This window comes from Gambusia affinis, linkage group LG11 (genome assembly GCF_019740435.1).
Source record: "Gambusia affinis linkage group LG11, SWU_Gaff_1.0, whole genome shotgun sequence".
Lineage (NCBI taxonomy): Eukaryota > Metazoa > Chordata > Actinopteri > Cyprinodontiformes > Poeciliidae > Gambusia > Gambusia affinis.
The window spans coordinates 29,344,475-29,366,107 of record NC_057878.1 but is presented as its reverse complement, the minus strand read 5'-3'; the positions used below and the strand labels follow the sequence as shown (position 1 = coordinate 29,366,107).

The window sequence follows — 21,633 nt, the reverse complement described above, 5'->3', positions numbered from 1 at the left end:
TCTCTGTGTTGCCCTGCGACAGACTGGTGACCTGTCCAGGGTGACCCCGTGACCCCGCCTCTCGCCAGAACGTAGCTGGAGGGGAACCAGCAACCCTCCTGACACCATTAGGGACCAGGGTGAACAGGAAATGGATGAATGTTTTCATTTAATTTTTATAATAAATATTCTTGATTAATTTAATTCCCAGTTGGTTTTTCTTGTTATTTTTGATTGAAGTGTAATTTTTCTGATTGGTTCTAATTAAATATTCAGAAATCTTCTGAATTTTTGTAATAAATTATAATTACAGTATTAATAGATGATAGTGTATATTATTCCATCAGTGTAGAATAATAAGATTGTATTAATAGTCTTGAACTCAGATTTTGCTCCTCTGAGTTTTCGTCCAGATTAGTTTGATTTCTGTTTCCGCTTCTTGGCCCATCAGCGTCTTCGCTTCACCAAAAGCTTTTCTGATGCGTTCCCTCAGGAGTAAACAGGAAGTAAGAGAGAGAAAAGCCTAAAGCTGCTCTTTTCTATCTCGCTTTCTTTCTCATCATTTGTTTTCTGGGATTTTGTTGTCTTCTTTTTTGTCATTTTCGGCGTCGCCATGGCAGCCATCCTGCTGCTTTCTGTTCACCAGCAGAGAAACTCATGAGCTCTGATCATGACTGGCAGAAAAACATCAGCGGCCATGTTGGATCTGCAACAGTTCACACTTCGCCGCCACAGAACATCAGAGACAAATGGCGCCTCAATGATCCCTGGAAATAATTCACAGAACAGAACCAAGGCTAACAGGAACCGACCGGACCCGCAGCTGCAGGCGAGGCGGGTTCAGGATTTTACACTGGAAAACAGCAACAATGGAGACAGATGGAGCGAAGACTCAAATTGACAACCCACCAATTACAGAAGAAACTCCTAGCTCTCAACGCTAACCCATGCTGATGCTGACCCATGAGTCACGCTAATGCTAACCCATGGGTCACACTAATGCTCACCCAGGGGTCATGCTAATGCTAACCCATAGGTCAAGCTAATGCTAACCCAGGGTCACGCTAATGCTAACCCAGGGGGTCATGCTAATGCTAACCCATGTGTCACGCTAATGCTAACCCAGGGGGTCATGCTAATGCTAGCCCATGGGTCACGCTAATGCTAACCCATGGGCCACGCTAATGCTAACTCAGGGGGTCATGCTAATGCTAACCCATGGGTCACGCTAATGCTAACCCAGGGGGTCATGCTAATGCTAACCCATGGGTCACGCTAATGCTAACCCAGGGGGTCATGCTAATGCTAACCCATGGGTCACGCTAATGCTAACCCAGGGGGTCATGCTAATGCTAGCCCATGGGTCACGCTAATGCTAACCCATGGGTCACGCTAATGCTAACTCAGGGGGTCATGCTAATGCTAACCCATGGGTCACGCTAATGCTAACCCAGGGGGTCATGCTAACTCTAATGCTGGGTTAGCTAATGCTAACCCAGGGCTCAGCTCTGGTTTCCTTTCTGCCGTCAAACTGTGTGAAACCTGATTATTGAAGTTTAATTTCTAGTTGGTGCAGGTTCTCCATTCCTGAATCCTCCCAGGTTGGCCCAAGTTCCTAGTTCAGCCCAGAACCCAACCTGGCCCAGTTCTGCTGATCAGAACCAACCAGCAGCTGGTCTGGATCAAAGCCTGTGCTGTGACAATTTCTTCCTTTATGAATATATTTGAGTTTTCTGAAGGTGGTAAAAATAACTGAGGTTTGCTAAATTAAACTTCCTGGAGAGAAACAATCGTTTCTTTGTTGTTTCTGCATTTGATTCAGGAAATAAAGAGTTTCTATTATTAGAGCAGCATGAAGAGCTGAGCTGTATGGAGAACTGCAGGAAGAGAACCATTAATATTATTACTTTTATTATCTCTAAGGTGTCAAATCCTCATCAGTTCTCTCAGGTTTATCCAGAATGTTTCCCAATTTGAGCCTGAAAACCTTCCTCTGATGACCGTCTGACTCTGGTTCCCCTGACCTGTCCTCACTTTATTCTCCTACTGCTCTGCTATTATTTCCTGCTGCTTCTGATCTGGAATCTGATTGGCTGTGATACCGGGCTGCTGGGACTGACCCGGTTCTGGATCTGGTTCAGGTTCAAGGCTTCTCCTGTTAAAGGGGAGGTTTTTCTCTCCACTGTCGCCCCCTGCTGGTCAGGAGGTCTGGTGTTGTGGATCAAGGGTTTCTATGGAAACTTTTAACTAATGTGAATAATAAACTGGAAGTTCTTTGAGACATTATTAAAAATAAACTGAATAAAATTACTGAGGCATTTTAATTAAAACACCCAAAGTTACTGAAAAATCCAACATTTCTCCTGAAGGTTTCATCCAAGTCAGGAATTATTGGTCGTCTCTTCAGTTAAACCGTTTTGGATGAAATCGGAAGAATTAAAATCAAAGATGCATTTAAAGTTGGGGAGCTTCTTAATTAGCTGAATCACTTTAATGAAGCAGCAACTCATAAATAATCGTCCACTAGAACCCTCTGCTGATTATTGATCATCAGCAGATTATTGATGACTTCAGCTGAAGGAACAGCGGCCCGAGGGTGGCTAATGCTGTTAGCCTGTCAATGATCCTTATTGAAATTTAACTCCATTTAAAGCGCTTAAAGTAAAATAACTTGTTCATTAAAGAGCATTTCTACCTTAAATGGTTTCATCTCATTATTTTATTGTAGTTGTTCAATTACAAATAAAATTTGAATACTTTGTTTATGAAGTTTCTATGAAATATTCTCTAAAGAAACTTTTTAACACACAAGTAAAAAGCTGTACTCTGATAAGGAGGATTAATTGATTTAACTGAAACAAAATAAGTTTTATCTGCTTAACAGAAAATCTCCTCTTTCATCATCTGAGTGGCGATTCAACCGCTGCTAAACACAGAAATACCAGACATTGTTATTCTGCCTTCGTTTTGGCGCCCCCTGCAGGTGGCATGAAGTGCATACCGACTTCCTGCTTCAGTAACTGCTGATCAGTGCGTAGTGTCGCTCTGGTTTGGACCTTTTTCTGTAGAACTGATTTGGTTTTTCCTCAGGTTCAGCAGAAAAACTTTACTGATCCAAATTATGTACAGAGAGACACTGAGAGGTCAAAGGTTAAAGATCCACTACTGCATATTGTAATAGAAGATCAGAGTTTATCTGCTTTATTCTGAAATTCACCGCCGCAGCATGGCCGCTGAATCTGACAGTCTAGATCAGAGAGAAATTTCCAGCTGAGGGAACGTCCTGACAGTGGAGATGCCATATGCATCATATATGCATCATATATGATGTAAGGCGGGACCGGCCCTTTAAAGGCTTTTCACTTTGTCTCCTTAAATTCACAAACCTCAGATTTTAACATTCTTCACCCAGAGCGCCAACAGGCCGGGGGCGGATCTGAACGCCGGAGACGGTCCGGAAAGGAACCCGAACAAACCTCAGGAACCGTCAGAATCAGAACCATCATAATCAGGACCATCAGAAACAGAACCTTTAGAACCATCAGAAACAGAACCTTCCGAAAGAGAACCTTTGGAATCATCAGAATCAGAACCTTTAGAACCATCAGAATCAGAACCATCAGAATCAGAACCTTTAGAACAATCAGAACCAGGACCATGAGAAACAGAACCATCAGAATCAAAACCTTTAGAACCATCAGAAACAGAACCATCAGAAACAGAACCTTTAGAACCATCAGAATCAGAACCATCAGAATCAGAACCTTTAGAACCATCAGAATCAGAACCATCAGAAACAGAACCATCAGAAACAGAACCATCAGAATCAGAACCTTTAGAACCATCAGAATCAGAACCATCAGAATCAGAACCATCAGAACCGGTCCAGTGTTTCTGTCTGTAGAAAAACCAGCAGCGACTTTTAGATGTTCGGTTTTAATCCATGAATCCTCAGAATTTCAGTCTCAAATGTTCTTCCACTCTAACGAACTTCCATCGGTTCGGTTCGGTTCCGTTCCGCTTGGTCTGGTCCGGTCCGGGTCAGAGCGGCAGCAGGTCAATATTAAATATTAAATCTAAATATGTGCAGAGCCATGAATTATTGATGCAGTCAGCAGGAGTTCTCCAAGTTCTCCTCTCAGCCCGACCCGGGCCAGCAGAACCCGAACCGAACCCAACGGACACATTCACCGCCTTCAGCCGAAGTTTAAGCAACTTTCTGGGACTTGAGGCAGCGGCCTGTTGCAGCAGCTCTCCTTAGGGTCAGAGGTCAGCTTACCTTCTCGTCCAGGGAGAACCTCCGGGTGTGCTGCGCGGCTCCGGCGCTCTGGTTCATGGTTCCGCCGCTGAGCTGCTCCGGATGCGGCTGCGGGGTTCGGGATGCAGCTCAGAATGGAGCCGCTGCTGGACGCTCCACCTCCGCCCACCTCCGCTCTCACGCAGCCAATGATGCGGAGCGGCGAGGCGGCGGGGCGGCGGGGCGGCGAGGCGGCGAGGCGGCGGGGCGGCGGGGCGGCGGGGCGGCGGGGCGGCGGGGCGGCGAGGCGGCGAGGCGGCGGGGCGGCGGGGCGGCGGGGCGGCGGGGCGGCGGGGCGGCGGGGCGGCCGTTGATCGCGCTGCGCCAGCTGTTCCCTCAGCTGTAGATGAAATCACACGGAAAGTTTTAAGGTCCATGAAGAGGTTTGTGTTTGTTTGTTGGATCAGAACCAGAACAACGAAAATCTGTTAAATCCGCAGAAAGAGATTACATAATCTGAAACAATAAATGACTTCAGCTCTGAAATCACCAGATCATAATAATAATAAGAAGAATGATGATGATGATGATGATGATGATAATAATAATAATAATAATAATAATAATAATAATAATAATAATAATAATAATAATAATAATAATAATAATAATAATAATAATAATAATAATAATAATAATAATAATCTTTCTAGGAAGTGAGGGAGCCAGAAATGAGCAGAAAATCCAATAAAACTGAGCCAATAAAAGGAGAAAAATGTTTTAATCAGGAGTAAAACAAATAGTTCATGTAAAGAACTTTCTATAAACGTTCAGTTCCTGAAGGAGGCTAACTGTTAGCTCACAGGAAAATGAACATTAAATATTGGTTTTATGACACTTTCAATAACAAAACAAATGTTAGGTTTACCGTTAGCTGTCGCTAATATGTTAAAGCAAAGATTTGTTTCCAACTTCATACAAATCATTAAACTTTTTAACGCATTTCTCAACTAAATCATTAAAAAATTTATCGGTTTATTGATTTTGTATTGATTAAATCCGATGTTTTAAACTGGTAATAGTCATATCCAGGAGTATTAAATTAATCTGGTTCTGATGAAGCAGCTATCCGACATTATTTTTATGAATCCCAGATCATGTTTTTTTATTATTCTGATCTTAAAAGTTGACTTTTTACTAACTGAAGGCAGAAATCCTCATGATTCAAAGAAAAAGAAGCTTTAAAATGAATAATCTAATAATATTTTTGTTTAGTTGCGGATCTGCTCTGAGAAACAGGAAGAACCCAGAATCACTTCCTGTTGACACAAATCAAAGGAAACTTCTGACAAATACAAATATAAAATATGATAATTAACAAACAAAGACATGAGAAATGATTGTTAGTGTGAAATAATTTGAGGTCAACTGTCAGGATTCTGTGAACTTTGACCTTTATGATGCCATTAATGGACCTGCGTCCAGATTGCGGCTCCTGCGGCAGAAACAGGCCGGCTAGCAGCTGCAGCTAACCTGGCTAAATGCATAATCCCTGTGGTAATCTGGGAGCAGAGAGCAGCTGCAGTGATGTAACAGATTATTTCTCCCTCTGAGCTCGCCGTCTCCTTTCGGTTTCATCTCTGGCTTCACGCTGCCATGACACAACCTGCTCCCTTCATCTGCCATCGGTTGCTGCGTTGCTGCAGAGTGTTGCCGTGTTGCATTGCTGCGTTGCCCTGACCTCACAATCAGCAGCAGGATCATTAATAAATTATTCTGTGCATCCTTCCCTTCCTGTTGCTGGGCAGATTACACCCTGCCCAGCTCAGCACTTAGCTTCTCTTCTATCTTCTGATTTCTTTATTTAAACAATAAACTTTTTAGATTATTATTTTGAATTTGTTTTGTCAGATGAATATTTCTGTTTGCTGCTAAACTGAAGTTTGTAGATTCTCTGATCTAAACATGAAGAAGTTTTTAAAAATGTTATTCTGTTCATTTTCTACCTGCAGCAGAATATTCATTTTCAGAAATATTTATTTCTTTTAATTGTTGAATTAAAACAAAGTGAACACATTTTAGCTTTATGTGTTTATATTTTTATTTTTCTGAACTCAAAATTGAATCATTTAAATTCAACTTCATGACTAAAAACTCTGATTTGATTTGATTAGTTTGTGGAGAAGTAAATAAAAATCTGCGTCGTGTCGTCAGATGAAACCAACCGGATCAAACCTTTGGATCAGAAACAGAATAAAAACAACATGTTAAAACATTTCTGTTTGTTAAAACAGAAAACATTGAAATATTTGGCTGTTTTTGCTCTTTTCACGAATCGTTTCTTCAACAGCAGGAAATCGATCAGATCTGGAGAACTGGGAGCGGATCAGACCTCAGACTGAAATATTCATCCATCCATCCATTTTCTTTACACCTTTGTCCTTAATTGGGTCAGGAGGGTTGCTGGTTCCTCTCCAGTTCAGGGCGAGAGGCGGGGTCACGGGGTCACCCTGGACAGGTCACCAGCCTGTCGCAGGGCAACACAAAGACATACAAGACAAACAACACACTCACACACACACCTAGGGAGAATTTAGAGACCAATTAACCTGACAGTCATGTTTCTGGACTGTGGGAGGAACCAGAGAACCCGGAGAGAACCCACCATGCACAGGGAGAACATGCAAACTCCATGCAGAAAGACCCCGGGCCGGGAATCGAACCCAGGACCTTCTTGCTGCAAGGCAACAGCTCTACCAACTGCACCACTGTGCAGCCCAGACTGAAATATGAAAACATGAAATATATGAAATGAGGATAAAAATCAAGGAAGTCCAGAAGCAGCAGCAGCTTTTAGAAAACATCGGTGCTCTGATAATAAATCATGATGAACTTATGAACTGAGAGAGCTTTGATGCATCAGCTCTCTGTGAAAACTAATAAAAATGAACCTGAGCTGAGTCAGATTATGGGATTATAGGCGTTAATCTGGCAGATTCCTCCTCAGGTTTGCAGCCTGTTTCACAGAAACAACTGTAAGAACATGTTGTTTGGTTCCAGTTTGTGTCAGATTAACTGAGAATCTTTTCACTCTGTCAGTTTCAACTCTTGATTGAAAAGGTTTATGTTAGAATAAAAACCTTCAGATTCATCAGATTAAATCTGGTTCTGTCGGTTCTGTAACCAGTGGTTTGTCTAATGGTGGCGAGGAAACAACTGAGGCCAGTGAACCAGATGTATAAGAGTTTTGTTCCATCAGTGACCAAATGGGTCGTTTCATTTTCTGCAGCCTTAAACCAGAAACAAAGTTTACAGACTTTAGCAGTAAAAGTGCATATAATTATTGATGGCCAGTTCTCCAAAATCTCCTTTCTGATACGAGGAATCTTCCTGTTCCAAATGTACATAGAGGTCATCTTCTCTAGCTTTTTAAAACATGATTTAGGATTAAATATGGGAATTGTCTGAAACAGGAGTAGCAGTTTAGGCATTACAACCATTTTGACTGAATTTATCCTTCCTGCCAGGAACAGAGGGAGGAACGACCACCGCTCCATATCCTGCTTAAACTGACTGAAGGCATTACTAATTTCTGGTTATGTTCACTCCTAAATATGCTAATTTTTCATAACTCACTGTAAATGAAAGAGAGTTTGGGGACAACTGGTTGGCTTTATCATAACAGAAAAAATAAGACATTTTTCTCTGTCCTACCAAATTCCTCACTGCATTCGAATAGATTTGCATGGGTCAGCCAGAAACAGAAGGAGGTGATCAGCAAACTCTGACAGTGTGGATTTGTCCGGATCGTTCCTGAGTGCAGCAGCAAGAGGATCTAAAGTTTGGTTAAACAGCAGCGGAGATACGGGACGGAAAAACAGGAACGTAATCCGACACGATATTATTGGTCTGAATTGAGATCTTTAAACTATTTCTATCCATGAACAGAAAGACGACCCAAACCCAAACTGGTCAAGAGTCTTCATCAAATAACTGTGTTCAATTCTATCAAATGCCATATGAGCATCTAGTGACCTGATGACCTCTGGCACAATATCTCTGCCCGGCAAATACGTTACTTTAAACAAACAATGAAAATCCACACGGCCTTCATGAACTGTTTGGTCCTGGTGAGTGATCCAGTCTGTCTGCCAGAATCCTACTGAGTATTTTAGAATCACAACAAAGTGGACTTCAGATTCACATTTAAGTGGATCTTCATCTTTTCTGAGCAATACAGATATGGTTGCCTGGTGTCATTGTAGGTGGAAGAGTTTTCACCTGAATGTTTCTGTGCAAAATTTCCAATGTGGACAGCAGCTCCAGCAGCTCCTGCACCTCCAGCAGCTCCTGCAGCTCCAGCAGCTCCTGCACCTCCAGCAGCTCCAGCAGCTCCTGCAGCTCCAGCAGCTCCTGCACCTCCTGCACCTCCAGCAGCTCCTGCACCTCCTTAACAACAGAGAGAAGCTGGAGCTGGAAGGAGGCAGAAACCACCTGGCACCAGTTGAGTCTGACTGCATGATCAGAGAAAAACCACCCAGACCAGCAGGGATGGTTCCACCTGCACTGGGAATGCTGGGTTTCTTATTATTGTACTGGGTTTATCATTTCTGAGTTAAATTATTAAATTTTTATGAGGATAGTCCCTAACAACATGCTGAGAAAAGGTCTAAACTAAAGAACTGTAAACCGATCTGACGATCCTTCATGAGCAGAAAGCAGAGATAAACCAACTAATCTGCATATTTACTGGAGAAAATAAACAACTTAAAATACTTCAACAACTAGAAATAGTTGAAAACTAGAAGCTAATATTTGACTGAGCTGCATGTGTTTTATTTCTCCTTTCTGTTACGTTTTATACACAAATTTAACAGAATTGTGCAACAGAGCAACATAAATTGGTCATGTCAGCCATTAAACAGGAGTCACTGAGTCCAAAGGTTTTCTTCTAGTTTATCAACCTCAGATAAAAAATAGATTTAATTCTGTGATTATGGATGGGAGATCTTTATTTCACATATGATTAATTTAAATAGTTAAACAATGTCTGAAAAAAAAAACAATGACTTGTTTTTGTTCTGAATATTACAGTAAATAGTTCTAACGTTGTAATTCCGGGGTGTTGTTTCCCCCCGTGCCGCCTGGAGGCGCTGTTGCAGCCAGTCACCGTCCAGATAATAACAGCAGGAAGAAGTCCGGCTGGGCAGCATCATGCCCGCTGCTGTGATCATGGAGGAGAACTTTGATCAGCTATTGGATCAGTGTGAAGCGCAGGAGCTGGAGGTGAGCTGGACGGGTTGAATTCCGCGGAAACGGTTCGGGTTTCAGTCGTTCCGGGTTTTACGGCTCGGTTTGAAGGTAGAACCGAACATAGTCCGTTTCTGAATGACTTGGCATCCACACACTGAAGGATGCTTAAACCAATCGAGTTAGCGCTGAAATGAGCTGAAAATTATTATAAATAAACGACCATCGTAGAGGCTCTGATTGAGACCTGACAGCCGAGCGGGTGAAGTTAGCTTCCGACTCGTCGCCTCAGTAAAGAGTTATTTCACAGATTTATGGAGCTGCTTCGAAAAACCTGAAGCTCTCAGCAGTCGGAGCTAAATTTATCTGCACTGTTTAAAACTCTGAAAAATACATAAAATAACTAGAAGCTAATTAGAGCAAACCGGAGCAAGATAACTGTAAAATAGTCCTGCGGTGTCACTTTGGACACCAGCTTCAGAATTTTGTTAGCTTCAGTTATCTTTAGCCGGCTGGTAATAAATGAGTTACATGGTTACTTTGGTTCTGGAGGCTGTTCTGACCTAGAGGTGTGTTCCGGTTAGCTCTAACACTAACAGGGCGGAATTAAGCCGAAAAAAGGACTGTGTGACGCTAACTGGACGGTGTGACGCTAACAGCACTGTGTTATGCTAACTAAACTTTGTAACGCTAACAGCACTGTGTGACGTTAACAGCAATGCGTTATGCTAACTGGACTGTGTGACGCCAACTGGACTATGTGAGCTAACTGGACGGTGTGACGCTAACAGCACTGTGATACGCTAACAGCACTGGGTTACGCTAACTGGACTGTGTGACACTAACTGGACTGTGTGACGCTAACTGGACTGTGTGACGCTAACTGGACTGTGTGACGCTAACTGGACTGTGTGACGCTAACTGGATTGTGTGACGCTAACTGGACTGTGTGACACTAACAGCACTGTGTGAGCTAACTGGACTATGTGACGCTAACTGGACTGTGTGACGCTAACAGCACTGTGTGAGCTAACTGGACTGTGTGACGCTAACTGGACTGTGTGATGCTAACTGGACTGTGTGACACTAACAGCACTGTGTGAGCTAACTGGACTATGTGACGCTAACTGGACTGTGTGACGCTAACAGCACTGTGTGAGCTAACTGGACTGTGTGACGCTAACTGGACTGTGTGACGCTAACTGGACAGTGTGATGCTAACTGGACTGTGTGACGCCAACTGGACTATGTGAGCTAACTGGACGGTGTGACGCTAACAGCACTGTGATACGCTAACAGCACTGGGTTACGCTAACTGGACTGTGTGACGCTAACTGGACTGTGTGACGCTAACTGGACTGTGTGACACTAACTGCACTGTGTGAGCTAACTGGACTATGTGACGCTAACTGGACGGTGTGACGCTAACAGCACTGTGATACGCTAACAGCACTGTGTGACGCTAACTAGACTGTGTGACGCTAACAGCACTGTGTGACGCTAACTAGACTGTGTGACGCTAACAGCACTGTGTTATGCTAACTAAACTTTGTAACACAAACAGCACTGTGTGACGCTAACAGCACTATGTGAGCTAACTGGACTGTGTGACGCTAACTGGACTGTGTGACGCTAACAGCACTGGGTTACGCTAACTGGACTGTGTGACACTAACTGGACTGTGTGACGCTAACTGGACTGTGTGACGCTAACTGGACTGTGTGACGCTAACTGGATTGTGTGACGCTAACTGGACTGTGTGACACTAACAGCACTGTGTGAGCTAACTGGACTATGTGACGCTAACTGGACTGTGTGACGCAAACAGCACTGTGTGAGCTAACTGGACTGTGTGACGCTAACTGGACTGTGTGATGCTAACTGGACTGTGTGACACTAACAGCACTGTGTGAGCTAACTGGACTATGTGACGCTAACTGGACTGTGTGACGCTAACAGCACTGTGTGAGCTAACTGGACTGTGTGACGCTAACTGGACTGTGTGACGCTAACTGGACAGTGTGATGCTAACTGGACTGTGTGACGCCAACTGGACTATGTGAGCTAACTGGACGGTGTGACGCTAACAGCACTGTGATACGCTAACAGCACTGGGTTACGCTAACTGGACTGTGTGACGCTAACTGGACTGTGTGACGCTAACTGGACTGTGTGACACTAACTGCACTGTGTGAGCTAACTGGACTATGTGACGCTAACTGGACGGTGTGACGCTAACAGCACTGTGATACGCTAACAGCACTGTGATACGCTAACAGCACTGTGTGACGCTAACTAGACTGTGTGACGCTAACTAGACTGTGTGACGCTAACAGCACTGTGTGACGCTAACTAGACTGTGTGACGCTAACAGCACTGTGTTATGCTAACTAAACTTTGTAACACAAACAGCACTGTGTGACGCTAACAGCACTATGTGAGCTAACTGGACTGTGTGACGCTAACTGGACTGTGTGACGCTAACTGGACTGTGTGACACTAACAGCACTGTGTTATTCTAATTGAACTGTGTTATGCTATCAGAAGCTAATTATGGGAAACCACAAACCTGTCAGCAGGTACATTATTACGGAGGCCTCTGAGGGTCAAAGTGATGCTTTTATTTCTTCCTTCCATCACAATACGTTTGCAAATCCTCTCTGATCTGATTTTTTACTCTGATAAGAAATGAATAACTAAATAAAAATTGCACATAATTTCTAAAAATCCTCTGTGAAAACGTCTTAATTTATTCTTTCTTAACTATTTCTGAAAACTGATTGAATTTAAGATTGTTAACTGGGTTATTAATGATTGTCTGGGTAAAACCTGTTGGTAGAATAATAACTAGCAGCAGGTCCTTTACTAACCAGTCAAACCATCAACATTAACTACAGCTGCCAGCAGATGGCGCTGCTGCTCCGAGAAAATGGATCAGAATAGTTCAAAATGTTTTTCTTTCAGAAGATTTCAGTCCTGATCTGTTTTTTCTTCACTATTTTTCAAATCTGTTTATATCTTAAAGAAAATGATATACAGCTTCACAAAACTTACTCATGAGATTCTAACATACAGGTGAAAGTCTAATAAAAACCTTATGAGGTGTAAGGTTTTCATTTCTGTTTAAAATAAAACATTCTAAATGAAATTATTTTCCCTTGTTTACGTGGAACCCAAAGTTTGGATCAAAAATGACAGAAAATGTTTTTATTTAATTAGCCAAAAAGTCAAACAGTTAATGATGTAACTTAATGCTATAAAGAACATTTGTCTTTGAACAGAAAGACATGCAGCTTAAATGATTCATTTTCAGATGAATCCTAGCCATAAAGGCAGAGATTTCCTAGTTTCCATGGAAACCTGATGAGCATATGAGCGTCTGATCTCATGTGAAACCACTTAAAGTGTTGATTCAGCTCATTTTATGTTGGGGAGACAATAATTTAATATTATTTGTTTGTCTCAGCTGGTATTCTGGAACCTGTAACGCATGAAAGCTGTTTTTAATGACGGTTCATACGTTGATGTGACCTGGACTCAGGAGTCAGGTTTTACTAGATCTTCCTTCAAGACTTTTTATTCAGGCAGGCACCAAATGCCTAAAACGTGTCACTTCCTGTCTTCTCCACCTTGTTTTAGACCTGTTTTCTTTTATATGTCGTTTTTAGGCCTGTCGTGATAAATGATGAATTAATTAATCTTACAATAAATTAAAACTATCAACATCATTTTAATTATCGTCTCTTCCAGCCTTTTTCTCTTTCTGTTGATGACACTGAATGAAAAAAGGTTCAACTCCGCTGCTCTCCACTGACCCTCCCTTCCTCATTTCCTCAGTGTAATGTCCAGTTCACACTACACCATCTTAGAGCTGTTGGCCGATTGTCGGCCCATTTTCAAAACCTGAGAGATCACACATTAGCCGACAGAAATCCTAGGTAGAACGGTTCCATCGGGTTCCATCGGGTTCCATCGGGTTCCATGTGGTGTGGTGTCCAACAATGGGCACAAAATAATGGCTACAAGTCCAGTGAAGTCATTTTAAAACCAGACATTAATCAATGCTTTACTACAATCTACCTGCAGTGCATGTGTCTCTAGTGTCAGCGTAACGTCCTGACTGAATGAAAACCATTAGAACCTTTTTATGTCACGTTAACAAAGAACAGCTGAAAAGTTACCGGGTTCATCAACTGGTACCAATTTGGCTCCAACTCCTCCCCTCATCATTTCTATATTCTTTACACCAAATGTTTTATAAACATTAATGTTGTTTCCACATATCATCTCCAATGTCCGCTGGACTTCGGGTTGCTCCGTGTCAGCTGTTTGGGATTCCCCTCTGTAATTTCCCCTCAGAAAGCAGGAGGAGAATCCGCTTGATTGGCTACCTGTCACATTCAACAGGCTGCGTTAAGCTCCCAGTGGGGAAAACCCTGATTTAGATCGGAGCGCCAGCGATCTACCGTAACACACCACACACTACAGGATGATCGGTTATGAAACCACAAGAGACAATCTGAGAACATCAACGTTCTCAGATTGTCTTAAGGGGAAAATGTAGGAGTGAACTAACGTGTAGTGTGAACTATTGCATCAGGTAGTCGATGTTCCATCTTCTCTATTTAAATCTAATGATTACTGAAGGACAATATGGTTTACAGACTTTATAATCTGAACTCTTTTGGTTGAATCCAGTATTTATTTACACTTTGGTGTTTTTATTCTAGTACATTTTTGTTAATGGAGACTGAGAATCCATTTTATTTTTGGTTGTTTTGTTTATTTTATCAGTTCCAGTGTTAAATGTTCTTTTGAAAATAAAGTGTATCTATCTTTGGTAGGAAATCATGAATTATTATGTCATTTCCATTAAATCAGTGTAAAAAGGTCTTCAAACAATATTATTGTCTATTGCAAATAGTTTTTGAGACAATTAATCGCTCAGCAAAATTTGTTATGGTGACAGGCTTAGTCATTTTTTGGGGGAACTTTGGTCACTAATATCCTTGATGAGTGAAGATCTACAGAAATAACCACCTGCACTACCTTCACCAGGCTCCAGGAGGCATCGCAACTCCCCAGGTCTACGCTCAGATGCTAGCGCTGTATCTGCTCAACAACGACATGTAAGTAAAGCAAAATGGCCGCTGTGCAAGCATCTCCTTTAGACTGGTGATGTTGGGATTTACCCCCGCTGGCTAATGGGCGTGTAAATCAACCCGTTTCCATGGCGATCAGGTCCAAATCAGAATATTCCTGATAACCAAACCTTTAAGCATCTGGGTTGCAGCGTTGCCCATCAACAAGTGGAGCTTCCTGTGTTTCCTGCTCCACTTCCTGTTGACTGAGTCCTGTTGTCTCTGGCCTCTAGGAACAACGCCCGCTATCTGTGGAAGAGGATTCCTCAAGCCATAAAATCAGTAAGTTTGCTCAGACGTCTGTTGGACCGGGTTCTGGTCAGAGTTCTGGTGGACCTGTCGCAATACTCAGGACACTGGTCCATTTCCAACTCCTGTTATACTAGTGCTAACTCCTGCTAACCAGTGCTACTGCAGCTGCAACAATCTGTCCTAAACAAACAGATTGACACATTAAAAACAATAGTGATAAAGTATGAATTGTTACAAATAAACAGTAAATCCTGAACCTTAAGCAGGAAAAATAAAATATAATTTTCTTGCTTAAAACATGCTTTTGAATATCTGCACAAAATTTAACTTGGTGCATAGATATTGAAATTTGTGGAAACAGCAGAAGGCTCGTGCTGTCCCCGGTGACGTGCCACCCTGGGCAGAGAGCCATATTAGGAAAAGCCACTGAACAGGATTACTGTAAAGGCTAGAAGAGTCGCTCACTATGAAATGGAGGAAATTAAAAACATGAATATTCAGCCCAAATCCTGGAAAGTAAGTTTCAAACTAAGCTAGCAGCTGTGTGGAAACTGCAGGTGTCTCAGCAGTGCTGATGTCTGTCCTCTGAGTCCCGTGAGGCTGAGCAGAGCAGCTGTCAGACACAGCAGTGAAAATCCTAAATACTCCCAGCTGCATGGAGACGTGTCTCTGGTTGCTGAAAGCTTCTGTCTTGTTTTCGGCTGCAGGCTAACCCTGAGCTAGCAGCTATCTGGACCGTCGGCCAACGCATTTGGCAGAGAGACTTCCCGGGGATCTACACGGCCATCGCTGCCCACCAGTGGTCCGAGAATATCCTTCCTGTCATGGAGGCCCTCAGAGGTAACTTCATGCAGGAAAACACTTGAGCGTGTCAGACGCATCACTGAGCAGCTGCTACTCAGCTAGCTGCAGGGCTAGCCTTCTGCCTTGCCGCTGTACTCTCAGGGTTTTCTCCTGCAGACGTCAGCAGTCCTGAGTGATTGTGACGCTGCTGTTGGTTGTGCAACAGTTTAAAATAACTTCTCTGGATGTTGATCTGATGTTTATGTCATAACAAAGTTTCATCAGACGGTTTGGTAACAGCTGGCAGCTCTAATAATACTGTTCAAGTAAACATTTGGATATGTTAATGTTACAGTTTCTGTTTAATTTATTCCACAGTTTGACTCGTTTCAGATGTTTAAGGATTTTACTTGTTGATCATTGTTGTGTTTCTGGGAGGATGAGCTTCCTCTAAACTGAAGCCTCTCAGGTTGTTGAGCAGCAACAGTTGCTCCTCCGAGATCGTTGCCGATGCCTTTCTGCCCTGGCGTTGTGCTAACTCACCTGTAGGCGCCACAGCAGCAGTGGACACGCGTCCGCTGATCTGCTAACAGTGGAGCTAATTTATGTTTAGCATTTTTGCTAACTTTGAAAACGCTTAGCGATCTTAGCTTCCTATCAATACATTTTTCTGGATAAATTCTAAAGCTCTAATTTACCTGGCTGCTTTTAAACTTTCACATGAATAAAGTTCAACATTTGTTTTGAAGTTTTCTTTCTTGACTGTTCAAAATCCTTCAGGACGTTTCTACTCATGCTCTTATTTTGAAGTGGATGAAGTCTGATTACGCAGAAGCTTTGTCTCCTTACATTCTCCAACCATGATGCGGCGCAGCAAATGACGTCTCTTCTGAACCCAGAATGCATTGCTGTAGTTCTGTTGTGAACACTTTAAAATGTCCTGATATTCTGTGTGGTTTCTAACTGTCATCTTGGTCAGTCAGGCTAAATCTGCAACAGTTAGCAAAACTCTACAACTATAACCTGAAATAGTTTATATTCAGAATCACTTCCTGAAAGACAAACCGTGCAGGAAGGAATGTAATGGCATTTGTGGGGGTAGTCGGTTTGTGGTCGGTAGTCGGTTTGTGGTCGGTAGTCGGTTTGTGGTCGGTCGTCGGTTTGTGGTCGGTAGTCGGTTTGTGGGGGTAGTCGGTTTGTGGTCGGTAGTCGGTTTGTGGTCGGTAGTCGGTTTGTGGTCGGTAGTCGGTAGTCGGTTTGTGGGGGTAGTCGGTTTGTGGTTGTCGGTCGGTTTGTGGTTTGTGGTCGTAGTCGGTTTGTGTGGTCGGTAGTCGTTTGTGGTCGGTAGTCGGTTTGTGGTCGGTAGTCGGTTTGTGGTCGGTAGTCGGTTTGTGGTCGGTAGTCGGTTTGTGGTCGGTAGTCGGTTTGTGGTCGGTAGTCGGTTTGTGGTCGGTAGTCGGTTTGTGGTCGGTAGTCGGTTTGTGGGGGTAGTCGGTTTGTGGTCGGTAGTCGGTTTGTGGTCGGTAGTCGGTTTGTGGTCGGTCGTCGGTTTGTGGTCGGTAGTCGGTTTGTGGTCGGTAGTCAGTTTGTGGTGGTCGGTTTGTGATTAAATGGTCGGTTTGTGGTCGGTAGTCGGTTTGTGGTCGGTAGTCGGTTTGTGGTCGGTAGTCGGTTTGTGGTCGGTAGTCGGTTTGTGGTCGGTAGTCGGTTTGTGGTCGGTAGTCGGTTTGTGGTCGGTAGTCGGTTTGTGGTCGGTTGTTGGTTGTTCAGTCTGTGGTTCAGCTTGTTTGTTGCTCAGAGTGAAAACATTTCCTGTAGCTGTTTTGTTTTGGAAAACATCATGTTGTGTTTATTGCTGAGCCTCTCTGGTCACATGCCGGCTGTTTGTCCCGGCCCCCCCCCCGCCCCCAGTTTGTCTCCACGGTGACACAGGGAGGGTTGAGGGGTTGTGAAATTGTCCAGGCAGGAATGCGCTCTGGTGGATCGGGTGTCTGTCTGGAGGCTCATATAAAGGCCGGCCGGCCGGCTGCCGGACCAGAATAGACCCAGAGCGCCGCAGGAGCAGCACAGCGACTCATCTTTCCCAGAATCAGAACAAGAACCAAGGATATGGACCTCCAGAGGACGGGCTCGGTGGTGCGGCCCCCCAGCCCCATGGACAGCCTGGAGAAGCAGCTGAGCTGCCCCATCTGCCTGGACATGTTCACCAAGCCGGTGGTCATCCTACCCTGCCAGCACAACCTGTGTCGCGGCTGCGCCAGCGACCTCTACGACTCCCGCAACCCCTACCGCTTCTCCGGCGGCGTCTTCCGTTGCCCCACCTGCCGCTTCGAGGTGGTGCTTGACCGCCATGGCGTACACGGCCTGCAGCGCAACCTGTTGGTGGAGAACATCATCGACATCTACAAGCAGCAGCAGGAGGGGAAAGGCGAGGGCGAGCCGCTGAAGGCGCAGGAGGCCAAGGAGCCGCGCTGCCCGGAGCACGAGGACGAGCGCATCAACATCTACTGCGTCAGCTGCCAGCGCCCCACCTGCTCCATGTGCAAGGTGTTCGGCCAGCACAAGGACTGCGAGGTGGCGCCGCTGGCCACCGTCTACCAGAGCCAGAAGGCCGAGCTCAGTAACGCCATCGACACGCTGGTGGCCAGCAACAGCCGGCTGCAGGCGCTGCTGAACCAGATGGAGGACGCCGGGCGTGCCGTGCAGGAGAACGCGCAGCGCGCCAAGCAGGGCTTGGCGGAGCGCTTCGACCTGCTGTACGCCGTGCTGGAGGAGCGCAAAGCGGTGCTGCTGGAAAAGCTGGGCCGCGAGCAGGATGACAAGGTGGCGGCGCTGCGGGCGCTGGCGCAGCGCTATGGCGAGCGGCTGCAGGCCAGCTCTGAGCTGACGGACACGGCCGTGCGCGCCCTGGAGCAGAACGGCGCTGCCGAGTTCCTGCTGGCCTCCAAGGGCCTGATCGGCCGGACCCGGGACGCCGCCAAGGCCTCGCTGGGCGAAGAGCGGCCAGAACCCGGCTTCGAGAAGATGGACCACTTCACCCTCAACACAGAGCCGGTGGAGGCCGTGCTGGCCAAGATGGACTTCGGAACCAGGGATGACGAGGAGTACGAGGACGCAGAGGACGCAGAGGAGGAAGAATAGGACGGAGGAGGATGGAGGTGGATGAAGGAGGATGGAGGTGGATGGAGGAGGATGGAGGAGGACGGAGGAGGATGGAGGAGGACGGCGGCGTCCCATCAGGACTGAGACACAAACTCTGATTTCTTTATGTCTTTTTATACTTTTGTATTGAACGTTAGAAATGTTTGTAGCTTCTGGTTGTTGATGCGCTGCTGGAGTCCCAGTCAGTTTGTACTGGAAATAAAGCTGTGTGAAGTTGATCCATGGCCCGGTTCTGGTTCTGGTTCTGTTGGGACCCAAAGCAGGTTATTAAAAGCCTGCAGCAGCGTTGCCTTTGCTGGAGAACAGTCTGAGCTATTTTAGGAAGAGTGTTTGTGATAAGTGTGTGTCTTTCTCTGAGTGTGTGTGTGCGCGCGCATGAGTAGCGTCCAGGAATAGCCGGGCCGGTCCGGTTCCTCTCATGGAGTTCTTCTTGCTCAGCAGCTCTGACCCGACTGACTCTGAGCTAAAATCGTCGTCCAGCTGGTCGCTGAGCTCAGACAGGAAGTGACACACAGAGTGACCTTCTGTTCTGAGCATGCTCAGTGCGGCTCCGGCCAGCTCTTATCGATCGTCCTGGTGGAAAACTTTCCGGCTGCCAGATCTCTGTTGGTACACAGAGAGCCGTTGCTAGGCAACAGAGGCTGAGAGGCCACGGCGGTGACGGCAGAACATGTCGGTGTGTCTGAGGAGCCTCAACGCTCACCTGATAAGGAGCTGAGGCTCCCGGTGACCCCGGTGACCCCGGTGACCCTGCTCCTGAGGTTCAAGTTCCGTTCCAAAATCTGATAAGTGCGGCATATGTTTATCCTTCTTTTCTCTGATAACCCTGAATAAAATCCACTGCTGCCTCCAGAGTCCCAACATGGGGGGCAGGGACCCTCTGGAGGCCCACCTGACTCCAACTGGGGGTCAAAAGATCATTTTCAGAATCATTATGATTAAGCCTGAAATGATTCATCTTTACCTGGAGTAAAGAGACACTGAAGACCATGTGCTGAGAGAACAGAAGTAATGAAGCCAAAACTGAACAATATCAACATCAGCATTTCTATCAGGTCTCCAGTTTTACCTCCAGCTGCTTCACATTCCTGAAATAATGTCTAAAAATGACCTTAAATGAAGAAACTTTGGCCTCGGGAGATTAAATAATGTGATCTGGCCCTTTAACTCTAAAGTTTGGTTAAAAACACAAACCGGTTTAGAAGTGGGAGGAGCTTCTTGGATGCTAACATATTAGCTAAAGCAAAACTGACCTGAGTTCAGTTTAAACTTCCTGTTTTCTTCTGATTCACTTTAGCAACTTTAGCGACAGGAAGCGGCCTGAATCTGTTTAAAGATGTGAAATGAACAATTTGAGCCGTTGTTGCTGCCGCTCGTTTAGCAGACATGATGAAGATGATGGCTGTCCTCCTCACCATGATGTTGTCCACAGAGAGCAGCAGGCAGCGGGCCTACAGCCTGGTGGCGCAGGCCTACACCTCCATCACAGCCGAAGACTTCGCTGCCTTCGTGGGCTACACGGTGGAGGAGGCGGTGAACGGTGAGGCTACTTCCTGTAGAGTCTGTCGGCTTTTCAGTGACTCATCCTGCTTTCCCTCGTCTCTCTCAGGTGTGGTGAGTCAAGGCTGGCAGGCCGACCCAGCAACCAGGATGGTAATGCCCAAGAAGCCAGGTAGGGGGCGTCGTTTCCCATTAAATCACACACACTTCTCTGGCTCCTTTTCACACATTTATATGTTTATTAGGATTCAGTGTCTAAAATAGCCACTAGAGGGCGAACATATCGTGCTGGATTTATCACAACCCTTCCTGCTCTGAGCAGTAACAGGTGGGGGTGGGGCTGCAGATAGAGCTCAGATAGATGGTGGAAATCCCCTGACTTGCTCGCCCCTCTCTCTCTCCAGACCCGCCCCCGGTGTCGCTGGTTCCTAACGAGCAGCAGCTGGCCCGGCTCACTGACTACGTGGCATTCCTAGAGAACTGAAGGCTCCCCTGGTTCCGCCGGAGGAGAGGTCGCTGCTCCTCCTATTGGACCGACACCTGGATTCATCCCATGACCCCGCCCCCGCTCAGACGACGACAATGATGATTGGCTGTTTGCAGCCACCTGATGTGTAAATAGCTCTGAGTATTGCTGTTTCAGGCAAAAATGGAGAGAACCTCGACTACTTTCCACCCGACTTCCTGTTTCCACCCGACTTCCACTTTCCACCCGACTTCCTGTTTCCACCCGACTTCCTGCTTCCACCCGACTTCCTGCTTCCACCCGACTTCCTGTTTCCACCCGACTTCCACTTTCCACCCGACTTCCTGCTTCCACCCGACTTCCTGTTTCCACCCGACTTCCTGTTTCCACCCGACTTCCTGTTTCCACCCGACTTCCTGTTTCCACCCGACTTCCACTTTCCACCCGACTTCCTGTTTCCACCCGACTTCCTGTTTCCACCCGACTTCCTGCTTCCACCCGACTTCCTGTTTCCACCCGACTTCCACTTTCCACCCGACTTCCTGTTTCCACCCGACTTCCTGCTTCCACCCGACTTCCTGTTTCCATCCGACTTCCTGTTTCCACCCGACTTCCTGTTTTGGCTGCTGAATAAACGTGTTTCTATTTCTACTAGTTGGCTGAGTTTGTGTTTCCAGCAGATGAGGGTAATCAGGTTCTGCGGGTTGAACCGGGTCTCCATTCACTCTGATCCATACAAGCTCTTAAATTTACATACAGGCTGTGAAGTGCACAATTCAAAGACTGAGATCTAGACAAAAGTCAAGGAGCAAAATCAATCTTTAGTACGTCTGCAGACGGCTAAAGTAGCCATTAACAGCTCG

At 45.4% G+C, this 21,633-nt stretch overlaps 3 protein-coding genes across 4 annotated transcripts in view; 2 read left to right on the top strand and 1 right to left on the bottom strand.

Moving 5' to 3' along the window:
* The window catches only part of LOC122840297 (inactive dipeptidyl peptidase 10-like), a 44,228-nt gene extending 39,876 nt beyond the window's left edge, over positions 1-4,352 (bottom strand). For both annotated transcript variants that reach the window (XM_044132570.1, XM_044132571.1), the window contains exon 1: positions 4,259-4,352. In XM_044132570.1, the coding sequence (XP_043988505.1) occupies positions 4,259-4,315 (57 nt within the window). In that variant the 5' untranslated portion in view covers positions 4,316-4,352. The remainder of the gene's footprint in view (positions 1-4,258) is intronic.
* Positions 4,353-9,361: 5,009 nt separating this feature from the next.
* Positions 9,362-21,421, top strand: cops8 (COP9 signalosome subunit 8). The gene is made up of 7 exons (XM_044132567.1): positions 9,362-9,502; positions 14,525-14,595; positions 14,841-14,889; positions 15,567-15,699; positions 20,237-20,344; positions 20,414-20,476; positions 20,709-21,421. The coding sequence occupies exons 1-7, from the start codon at positions 9,431-9,433 to the stop codon at positions 20,786-20,788; spliced, it is 576 nt and encodes a 191-aa protein (XP_043988502.1). The 5' UTR covers positions 9,362-9,430; the 3' UTR covers positions 20,789-21,421.
* trim63b (tripartite motif containing 63b) lies at positions 17,635-19,022 on the top strand. The gene is made up of 2 exons (XM_044132566.1): positions 17,635-18,800; positions 18,851-19,022. The coding sequence occupies exon 1, from the start codon at positions 17,752-17,754 to the stop codon at positions 18,781-18,783; it is 1,032 nt and encodes a 343-aa protein (XP_043988501.1). The 5' UTR covers positions 17,635-17,751; the 3' UTR covers positions 18,784-18,800; positions 18,851-19,022.
* Positions 21,422-21,633: the final 212 nt, after the last annotated feature.

Coding starts and splice junctions, on each gene's coding strand:
- cops8 (XM_044132567.1), top strand. CDS start 9,431: ATGCCCGCTGCTGTGATCATGGAGGAGAACTTTGATCAGCTATTGGAT. Junction 14,596..14,840: donor TATCTGCTCAACAACGACAT/GTAAGTAAAGCA, acceptor TCTGGCCTCTAG/GAACAACGCCCGCTATCTGT. Junction 20,345..20,413: donor GGTGGAGGAGGCGGTGAACG/GTGAGGCTACTT, acceptor CGTCTCTCTCAG/GTGTGGTGAGTCAAGGCTGG.
- trim63b (XM_044132566.1), top strand. CDS start 17,752: ATGGACCTCCAGAGGACGGGCTCGGTGGTGCGGCCCCCCAGCCCCATG.